Source organism: Mugil cephalus, chromosome 22, assembly GCF_022458985.1.
Source record: "Mugil cephalus isolate CIBA_MC_2020 chromosome 22, CIBA_Mcephalus_1.1, whole genome shotgun sequence".
In the NCBI taxonomy this organism is placed as follows: domain Eukaryota; kingdom Metazoa; phylum Chordata; class Actinopteri; order Mugiliformes; family Mugilidae; genus Mugil; species Mugil cephalus.
Window position 1 is genome coordinate 386,884 of NC_061791.1, and position 11,308 is coordinate 398,191.

Consider the following 11,308-nt stretch of genomic DNA (forward strand, 5'->3'; position numbering starts at 1 on the left):
TTAAAAAACTGAGCAGAGTCTTGAATCTTCAGTCATTAGAGAATAAATGGAGTTAAAGTCACGTATCATCATCTTTCTTTTTCTTTTTTTGACAGATGCTGGAGCTGGTGAGTCGACCTTTGACCTCTGAGAAGCCTAAAAATAAACCGAACCAACATGTGTTGACTGCAGGTCACTGAGAACTGCTGCACCGTCCAAACGGTTTATTACTTTATTATTTAGAACCAACTCATTCATCCAGTCAGAACAGAAATGTTTGATTTTTATACTCGTTCTTTGTAGGTTTATATTTCTTTATTTTTCTCGCCTTGTCAGGGAGAACTGATCCAAACAGATGTTCTTACTAAACCTATGATGAGAAACATCTGGAATCACTTCAGCTCCGACAACGTGTCCCAACGTTAAACCCAGAGTATGAAAATCATCTGATTTAAAAGCAGGAAACTGATCAGAAACTGAAGCAAAACCTGATAATTTACCCTCAAAATAAATAAATAAATGAATAAATGAAGGAATAAATGAATGAATGATGCTTTAGTTCGATGCAGTTTCAGTTTGATGTCAGTGCGACCTAAGAAATACTAAAACTAAACATCATCTTTGAACAGGAAGTCGTTTTTGGAAAATGTTACGTCCTCATACGTGGAAACTGGGATTATTTCACTGTATATTATAATAAAATCACTAATATATTATATATTCTATAATATAAAATATAAAACTGAACACGGCCATGAAAAGACAGAATTACAAATGATGAATTCCCAACATCCTAAAACAAGTTTTTGCTAATTAACAAAGTTTCTGGGTTTTCTTCTTGCAGAGTGAGGATTGTTTGTGGTGTTCCCCAAGGTTCTATCCCCGGATCTCTCTTATTTTAGATTCATATAAATGATTTGCCAGGTTTTTTATTATTTGCTGATGACACATGTCTGGTTTTATCACATAGAAATGTTGATTGTCTGTTTCAAATGAGGAATTATCGTCTATTTGAAACTGGTTTTGAATGAACAGATTCTCTCTTAATCTAAATCAGATTTTTGTGCCAAAAATAAAAAAAACATTCATTGTGTTGAACATTAAGGATTTAATTTGAGTTTGTTACGTTTGTGTTTCATATTAAACTAGAAAAGTTAATAATCACAAATAAACAAGTTTCAACTGTAAAATTTAACGAGGTTTTGCACATTTTTGCACGTTTGTCCTGCGATCGGCTGCTGATGTTTTTACACCAACTAGTATCTAGTTATGAGGACGTCAGGTTTAAAAGCTGCAATAAAACCTGAAACTGAACGTCCCCGTATGAGGACGTATGGTCTCGGGAGGTTAATGTTCTTTTAATCTCTTTTATTGTCCCGAGGAACCGTTTGGAAGCAGATCCAGGTCTTTAGGAGCTGAGTTTATCGCCGCCGTCCTTCAGTTCCACATGAAGTCAGTTTCCAGCCGATCTGTGCAGAGGAAAGTTCTGGGAAAGCCCCCGACCCTCTGACACATAACCCCCACCCCTCCACCCCCACTCTGTAATTGCGCCAATTACTTTTCCATAACAGCCCCTGAAACTCTTCTGTACGCGGTTAGAATAACAATTTCCACATGAAACACTCGTTCATTGAGCAGGAGCTGCAGCGAGGGGGGGATCCTCGGCTCCGACGTCACGGCCCAACGAGACCTGAGCAGCAACAATAAAACACAGCGTTCTCACTAATGGAACCAGAACTCAACACGCGTTCCTTCATCTCCAACCAGCTGATCGCTGGGTCTCAAATGATCCGGGTTCAGGACCCAGCGGCTCCTCGAAACGACTTCGGTGAAAGAAAACGTTCAACGTGTCAAACGTATTGAATGAACAGATTGTTCAGTTTGAACCTGAGACAGTAGAATAAAAAAAGAACTAATGGGACGGATCTGTTCCCTTTTACACCAAATTATCTGCGTTTACATTCAGAACAGAACTCTTCACTTCAGGAACTTCAGCCTTTTTTTAACAGAGCTTCAATGAACAAACACATTTTATCATCATGAAATAAAAAATCATATTAACTCTGCTGAATGGAGGCATCCAGCTTCTTGACGTTTTATCCACAATCACTAAATAAATTAAACCTAAATGATTTTACTCTGATTTACAGGATGAACGTTTCTTCTTCTCCTTCATCAGGAGGTAAATACTGAACAATCTCTGCACTAAACACAAACAGCTTCGTAGCAAAGAGTCGTAGCCGATAAACTAGTGGATGTAAACAAACTTGGTCTTAGACAAAGGTCCTCGAGCCACCGGTTGAGAACCAGAGCCCCCCCGCCCCCCCCCCCCGAAACAAGCAGAACATTGACAATAGAAGAGCAGAGACGGCAGGTAGAACATGGAGAGTAGAGAACGTGTTTAAATGTTCTACGTTCTTCTTTGTGACATAGACGTGAATCTAGACAAAAACACGACGTGATGACGGAGACGAGGCGACAGGAAACAAAGGGAGCGGCTGAGCTATAAATACACAGAGGACAGAAAGACACAGGTGAAGCTAATGAGGGTGGAGCTCACAGGGACAAACCAATAAAGCAATCAGGGGGGGGGCAGGAAACAGGAAACCAAGGACTGTACCAAAATAAAACAGGAAACTGATACATGACAGTGAAAAGTTCTGTTAATGTGAACAGACTCGTTCTCTTTAGTTTGAACTAAATCATCTTTTAGTTCCTGTTTAGACTTTTTCTCGCTAACAGACAAGAAGCTAAGAGCTCAGCTAACGCTATTAGCATCTTAAAGGCTGATTCTCATCCTGTTCTGCTCTAAAAACATCTTTAAATAGTTTCCTTCTTTGCACTAGTTCACTAACATCCGTTCATCTGTTCATCCTTTCATCCGTTCATCTGTTCATCTGTTCATCTGTTCATCTCCTCTGGTGTGAATCATGTTCTACTTCCTGTTTATAGTCGACTAACGTTTAATCTGTAGAATATGTTCAGTCAGTCGTTGTGTAGATGATGATCTCTGTCCTGTTTAAACAGTATGTCTCACCCGTCTCCCCTGTCTCACCTGTCTCCCCTGTCTCACCTGTCTCCCCTGTCTCACCTGTCTCCCCTGTCTCACCTGTCTCACCTGTCTCCCCTATCTCACCTGTCTCCCCTGTCTCACCTGTCCCTAGTGTCCATGTGTAAATACATAAACCGGTCTGTCCCGTCCCCCTTACGTTCCGTCTGCTCCAGCTCTGACTGAACCTCTGGTTGATCTGGACCTGAACCCATTCAGGTCATCAGGTCCATCTATCACCCGCCCAGACGGGCTCCGGTACCGGATGTTTGAAAAAACTTTATTAATAACCCGCTGACATCACGGTAAACAGTCTGATCTGATTGGTTGATGAGGTGATAAGGAGTCGATGAGTTCATCCGTTCATCAGCGTCTGATTAAAGCTGAGATCACACGCCCAGCGAGGACGGAGTGGGACGCACGTAGAGGACAGGGGACAGGAGACAGGGGACAGGGGACGGGAGACAGGGGACAGGGGACAGGGGACAGGAGACAGGGGACAGGAGACAGGGGACAGAGGACAGAGGACAGGGGACAGGGGACAGGAGACAGGGGACAGGAGACAGGAGACAGGAGACAGAGGAGTCAAAGATATTAAATACAAATAAAACTCTGAGAACAGAGAATTAAACAGAAGTTACAAACATAATAAAACAGGTAAAACCTAAATAAATCTTAATTTATTTTATAAGGTTGAATGTACTTTCTTTGAACCATCACTGCAGTTTTATTTGCTCGTGTATGTTCTGTACATGTGGAAAATAAACCACTGAATGACAGAAATAACCACGTTTATCTGTGACTGATTATTTCAAAGATAAAAACAGAGATTGAGAAACTCAGAAAACGATTCCACCCAAAACATCCGAAGCTCTTCACGTCTAAATTTATCCTCCTAACGAGTTCCCGGCTCATTCTTCTATTTTTAACCTCCTCTTTAATCACATATTTACACCGTGACCTCTGGCTTTTATCTTTATAAATAAACTGCTGCTCCTCTATCAACAGTAAACACTTTCTAAATGTTTTATTCTATAACGTCTTTAATTACTGCATCAACTTTTTAAAGCCTGGAACCAAATATAGTTTAGATAAATTCTCCAGCATCAACGGACGGAGAGAAGACTGGAGGTAACTGTTGCATTGTGGGTAAAACTAGGCCACAGCGATGGACTTTTATACTTTTGATTTTCTTCAAGAAACTGTCTGTGTCTTTCCTCTGGCCGGCAGCAGGGGGAGACAAACGCCCTGGATGGAAGCTTTAAAGACAATAAGTAGTGTTTTACATCCACTTTTTCTTTCTTTTTGCGTCCAAACCCCACGACCAGTTAAAGTCAACGTAGCATCAAGTTTAGTAGAAACTTCAGCCTATAGATCAGTTTTTAACTAGTGTTTCTAGACCAAGTAAAACTAGACTGGTTCTAAATAACTGAGGCTTTTTCCTGAATATTGTCGTCATGTTTGGTTCACGGAGGAAAACGCTAACAAGAGGAGAGAGCTAGCAAGAGGAGAGAGCTAGCAGGAGGAGAGAGCTAGCAGGAGGAGAGAGCTAGTAAGAGGAGAGAGCTAGCAGGAGGAGAGAGCTAGCAGGAGGAGAGAACTAACAGGAGGAGAGAGCTAGCAGGAGGAGAGAGCTAGCAGCAGGAGAAAGCTAGCCAGCTACACATGATAGAAAGAAACAAACATGACAGCCTCGTGCTGACAGCTGCTCTTCCACATCATCATCACAGGGACGTGAAGTCTGAGCTGAGCTGGAGACAGAAGGACGAGGACAAGGTGGAGAATCCTGGAAGAGGACGTACACAACGAGGAGGTTGAACCTGAAGGTGGCGCTAGACGACTGCACCTGTTGGTCACTGATTGACTGTCACATCAGAAGAATTCAACTTTTTAAATGTTTTGTAAACTAAAATCAGCTCCTGCAGGTTCTGCTCTGATCTTTAATGTCCTGAAGTTCTTTAAATCTCCATCTTCTTCTGGAGAATGTGATGATGTCCAGGAGAAATGACCTATGCTGCAGCCTCCAGCCACCAGGGGGCGCTCTACCAGCTCTGGCTTTAGTTTAAAGGAGCTGTTCCTGCTCCATCTCTATTTACAGTCTCTGGTTTAATCTGATATTTGTCTTAATAAATCCTGACATGGTGTCGGCCATGTTGTCCCGTGGAGTTTGTGGCTTTCAGTTCTTGGCCTGATGTGGATCCACGGAGCCTCAGACCACAGAGCAGGGACCCTGGCACAGACCGGACCAGACTGTGGTCACGTCCAGGCCTCAGAGCCATTTGATCTGCAGCTGATTTCATTAATTCATCTTTAAACGTTTCTTGATCTCAGGTGAATTAATGTCTGTTCTGTGTGTGGGAACCGTCACCAGAGACGTTTCTGGGTTCTTGGCTGCTCCTCGTCCACAATGAGCTCCGCTGGGAAGAACTAACTGGACCCGAGAACCGAGAACTAGACGCTCTTTTAATCATGACAATAAAAACATACTGAGCTCCTTTGTGTGCTGTTCATCTGTGAAGCTGCTTCCTGGAAAAACTGTTGCTGCTAAGTGAGCGCCGCCGCTCGGCTCCGGCTCGTAAACGTGATTTAAACGTAAGTTAAGAATTTAATTCACCGTCAGAATCACCATTTTTCTGCCGTTTGCTTTGGCTGCGGTTTCCTCTCTGGTGAGTCTGTAATGATTTTACATGTTTGTGACTCAGAGGAAGGTTTTCCATCAGTGAGTGAGGTCTCTCCTGCAGCCAGCCGCTAACTAAGCTAGCCAGCTAGCCAGCTAACGGCTCAGAACCAGGAAATACACATTTAATCATATAGAGCACGAAGCTGAAGCTGTATTAAGGGTGGTGGTGTATGTGAACATTACCGGAAAAACAAATATCTGAGAGACTTGATAAATCGTTTCTATAAATGGGGAATGGTAGAGGACCAAGACTAGAGCCCTGTGGAACACCGCCCAAAATAATGTGGGTGATTTCAGTTTGAGGGTTTCAAAAGGTTTGTTTCTGTCGCTGTTAAAAAACACAAAACTATTTTCCAGTCGTCTCTTTCAGGTGTTTGAGGACAAGTCAGAAATTTGATCCATGTGAAATAAAACTCTTCACACCTGGAACGACTTCATGTGATCACATCAGTCCCTGATGCTCAGTTCTTATTTTAACCGTCATCTACGCGTTTCCTCTTTGGGTGTTTTGAAAGGCACCAATAAATAAAATGTATTATTATTAGCATGAAGCTAACGCTGTATCAAGGGTGATGTAATGTACAAACATTACTGGAGAAATAATATTTGACTGACTTGATAAATCTTTTACATAAATGAGGAATAGTAACGGTCCAAGACTACAGCCCTGTGGAACTCCACCCAGAAACCCCACATGGAACAAGACGCATTTCAGTTTAAGGATTTTAAAGAGTTGGTCTGTCGCTGTTAAGAGACACTTTAGGAGTCGGAGGAAAAGGAAAAGTCAGTGATGAAGACATTTATATTATGAATCATTTAATGGATTTAAATCTGAATTTTCTAAAGGCAACCTTCAGATTTTCTTAATTCAGCGTTTTAATTCTTCCTGTGACTTTATTCTGGACAAAGAGAAAATAAATTCATATTCAGAAAGAAGAGTTCATGCTAATTCTCCACGATGTTACTGGGATCAGAGCTAAAAGACACTGAATGAATAAAGATGTTAACGAAATATTCACCAGCCAGTAAATAAACTGTTTTTATTAGTTATCTGTGTATAAACTGTGGACTACACTTTAGTTTATTATGGCTCCATGAAGTCACTATTATTGTTATCTTAAGTTCATTTAAATATTTAGTATAGAAACGTTAAATCAGCCTCTTCCTGCTCTTTATATTCTATTATTGAACTGTTAAAAAATAAAAATAACATCTTTATACATTTATTCATGAATATCCACAAGAACCCACAAAGCAGAACTCTCACCTTTGTCATTAATGTGTTTTATACGTGAACTTATCACCTTTTAAAACGTCTTTGAACCTTCGAACATTTAAAAACACATTTAAAAACTCAACCTGCAGCACAAAGTAAAAACCGAAATATTCAAAGAGCCTGAACTCACGTTTATTTGTAGTTTCAGAGGCTTTGCCCTCATGTGTTGGAGAACAGCGCCACCATGTGGACAAACACTAAACTAATAGACATGAGAAAACATGTCTGGCTTAACAGGAATAAAGTTAAAATAGAAATTGGGGATAAATATATTAAAAATAAAACCATAAATGAGACTAATGTGAACATTTAACAGCAAAATAAACTCTTTTTCATAGTAAAATGTTTTAATTGCTTTCAATAAATGCTGCTTTTAATGTCAGTTCAGGTTTTACCATTTTAATGTATAATTAGTTAATATTTATATCTGTCCAGTTTTCTAGTTCATTGTTTTTGACTTAACATTCAGTAAAGTATTTTATTCTTCCCAAGTTGTTTTATTTGCCGTTCACTCCTTTCTCCCTTTAAATGCTTCGTTTCTGATATTTTCATCCCGTTTTCTCGTAGTTTCTATTGAATGAGAAGAACAAAGAGAAACCAGACGCCTGCTCGTCCCTTGGATTCTTTTTATTTTTATTTCCCACACAGACACAAAGCGTCGCTCTAGAAGAAGGTGTTGGGTCTCTTGGTGGTGAAGCGAGGTTTGTGCTGGCGACGCAGAACCCGGTGAGGAAGTGGGAACTTGATCTTGGAGTCCTGAAGGAGGAATGAACAGTTAATACGATTATCAGCACTAATACATAAATCTGCTTTTTATCTTCGTACAAACCACTATTATTATTATTATTAGACACTCAGACCATGAAGCTAAAGCTGTTAAGGTGTTTGCAACATTACTGGAGAAGGACTATGAGAAATTTGATTAATCTTTAATATAAATAAGGAATAGCAGCCATTTCTTGTATATTTTATTATAATATTCCCATTGTTTCTTGTATATATAGACATTTCTCATACGTGTGATAAATAAACGTCTTATTGTCATTAAATGTCGCCAGTGTTAAAACCGCCAGGCCGTCCGATGAAGCCGGAGCCCTGGAAGAGGAGTCTGGCTCTGAGTCTGGCGGGTTTTGAAGCTGGAGCCGACGGAGGAGGCGTCGGTCCAGAGAGAGCGCCGCCCGGTGGCCACGGTGAATATTAAAGGCAGGTGAAAGAGACTCACGTGGAACTGCTTGATGGCCGGTCTGCGACACTTGTTGGCTGCGATCACCTGGACCTTCATGATCTGGATGGAGTGGGCGCGAGCGCGATGGCGAGCTCCCATGTCCCGATCTGGAAGAAAGACACGTCCTGCGTCACAAACCAGACTCCGGCCACTTCATTAGGTACACGGGTCAAACCCGGTTAATATCAGACCGGTCTGTCGAGCCTTGAATTCACTTTCAAAAACACGGCAGCGTCAGAGAAAGGCGACAAGGATCAGTTCCTGTTCGCACTCCAGACAAAATCACAACACTGACAGGATGTGACCTTTGGGTTTGGGTGCAAATGGCCACTTCATTAGGTACAGCAGTAAAACTCTAAAGCTCCATGAAGGTTCTGGTTTAGGTTTATTCAGCTTTAGGTTCCAGGAACTCAGAGCTGTTGATTTATAGAAGTGTTCATGAACTGTAGCTTGGTTTAAAACGGAAGGATCATCTCCTATGTGAATAGATGCTTTATTAATGTCAGCGGCCTTTTCTCCTCGACCCACATCTCTAACGGTAAATGAACCCTGAATGAGTGAATGAATGAGTGAATGAATGGATGAATGAATGAGTGAATGGATGAATGACACTCACAGCACTGAGTGACGGCTCCTGAGGTGGTCAGGTCTCTGTACTCTCTGTACATGTTGTGGGTGCCGCTACGAGAGTCATAACGCAGCCAGATCCCGAAGTTCTTCACCTTCAGGGGCGTCTTCTCGTGGACCTGGAGGATGAAACAACGATTAAACGTCACGAACGCGTCCTCCAGCTCCAGGTACATGGTCTGATGTGAGAACCCTAAACCTATCAGAGCCTGTCGTCCCTCAAACGTTCACTTTCCATCAGATCACACATGTTCATCCTTTAAACTCTTATTTCACAGTGATGATGGACACGAGGTCAGACACCTTCACCCTCACTGCCCCTTGAATATAAAGATATTCGTTTTCTATGGCTGTGGTGCTGAAATAAAGTATTTATAGCCATGTACGTAGAGAAAGGACAGAACCACAACGTTCAGAAAAATAAAATGTAGGAATGATGGTGAGAAAAAACATCAGAGGAATGAAAGAACGATAAAGCAGATATAAATAAAAGATGAATGAGGTGAGTTAACTTCTATCATCTACAGCAGACGCTTGGTCTCGACCATCTGATACTATAATAATAGTTTATTTCATGCCATCATTTAAATGTTCCTCTCACTTCTGTCCACATTTGATTCCTTTCTACTTTTAACTGATACAAACACTATTTTATCCCCGGGGATAAAAGCTGCGTCTGTTCTACTTTCTACCAAATATCCAGGTTCAGTTTTCCTGATGAACTAATGGAGAAATAAAACACGTGGACACTGAATGAGGATTTTATAACCGGCTCCAGCTGCAGCAGCGACGTACCAGGCCGCAGTAGACGGTCTCTCCAGACGCCTTCTTCATCTTCCTCAGCTGGGAGACGAAGTACCAGAAACGAGACTTGGCCACGACGTGGTTGGGGGCGAAGATCCTCATGCGATACAGAGGAGGCGCCGGGTTCTTGGCCGAGGGCAGCAGACGCCCAATGACTTTATACTCCCTAAGCTGGAAAACACAGAACACGTCAGGGCATCTCACACGTGACTCGGTACCTGTTTATATATGAAAATATGTGTAGAAAGGTCTGTTGAACCTTGAATTCACTTTCAAAAACACGGCAGCGTCAGAGAAAGGCGACAAGGATCAGATTTCTGTTCGCACACCAGACAAAATCACAACACTGAGAGGATGTGACCTTTGGGTTTGGGTGCAAATTAACTAATAAATAATAGGCTGCTATTATATTTTCAATACAATATCATCTAGTGTAGAGTTTATGAAACCTCACTGATGTATTTCACACAATGTACTGTTTTCTTACGTTTAATTCTAATATTGATGTAGCTTTTAATTTAAGTATTGAGTCAAAACGATTCCAATTAAAGTGGCCGAATTATCTTTTATCATCGCCTGAGTGTAATGCAAACACCTCCTTCCTCACATCGGTCACTGAATCACTGTTACACCGTAGTAAACTTTAAACTGTCATTATTTTCAGGGGAGTTCTGCAGCCTGCATATTCTCTGGTTTCTAAAGTCTGTTAACACTGCGGTGAATTTTGCACCAACTATTCTAAATGATCACATGTGACCAGACTGAGAGGATTTATGTACAGGATATAATATCTTAACTTATGAACCTTTTAAAGCCACGTTTGGACACACGCTGTGGACAGACACAGATTAGCAGCTAACGCTAGCTTCCATAAAAGCTCAGTTAGCTCCAGATAAACCAAGCGGGACAATAAATTAAACCCTTTAACTCGACTTCCAATACAACTGTGGCGCAATCCGGAGTTGTAACTGGTGTCATTTTATAAGTTATTACGTTTAATTCTACCCAACTATAATAGACATCATCCCAACTCAAGACGCCGCCGTCCACATGGTAAGACGGACGCCATGTTGTAGCCGCAAACGCAACGGGATGAAAAAGACCCAAATTCTGACTTTTAAGACGGACTTTTCGGAAACATTACTTCACGAATTAAGATAAATTGATCTTATATTTGTATATTTGCCTTCAGCGGCCGTCTACGTACACGTTATATGTGTAAATAAAGGATTTTACGTACTGTGCCGGACGCCTTCATGGTGTCTCTCGCTCACTGCCACAGTAAAAGAGGAAGCAGTAGGGCGCAGACTGCGCATGTCAAAAGAACGAAGGGCGGAGATTGCGCATGTCAGAAGCACGAGGAGGAGGGGGACTATAGCGGGAAACTTTTTTAAAAAATGAACTTTATTATACAATATTAGAGAATAAAATAATAAATTAATAAATAAATAAGTCAAGTACGTACATAAACATTATACAAAGGGAATTTTTACAAGTCAAATGTTAACAATAAATTATGGTCTGAATCTTTGTTCAATAAACTTTATTAATAATAGTAAAATATAAAACATTTTTTTTTTTAACATTTTTAGTATTAAGTATTTTAACTCTCTTGTACCTTTTGCACTATTTTGTACATACTTTGTACTTAAAAGCAGAAGCTCTCTA

The 11,308-nt window shown here is 41.0% G+C and overlaps 1 protein-coding gene and 2 non-coding genes across 3 annotated transcripts; all 3 read right to left on the reverse strand.

Moving 5' to 3' along the window:
- Positions 1 to 7,596: 7,596 nt before the first annotated feature.
- Positions 7,597 to 11,012, reverse strand: rpl18a (ribosomal protein L18a). The gene is made up of 5 exons (XM_047574575.1): positions 10,881 to 11,012; positions 9,632 to 9,811; positions 8,826 to 8,955; positions 8,207 to 8,316; positions 7,597 to 7,740 (listed from the first exon to the last, which is right to left on the reverse strand). The coding sequence occupies exons 1-5, from the start codon at positions 10,896 to 10,898 to the stop codon at positions 7,648 to 7,650; spliced, it is 531 nt and encodes a 176-aa protein (XP_047430531.1). The 5' UTR covers positions 10,899 to 11,012; the 3' UTR covers positions 7,597 to 7,647.
- On the reverse strand, positions 8,403 to 8,533 carry LOC125000466. The gene has a single exon (XR_007111331.1). It is a non-coding gene; the product is annotated as a small nucleolar RNA SNORA68 (small nucleolar RNA).
- LOC125000467 lies at positions 9,889 to 10,020 on the reverse strand. Its single transcript, XR_007111332.1, has one exon. It is a non-coding gene; the product is annotated as a small nucleolar RNA SNORA68 (small nucleolar RNA).
- Positions 11,013 to 11,308: the final 296 nt, after the last annotated feature.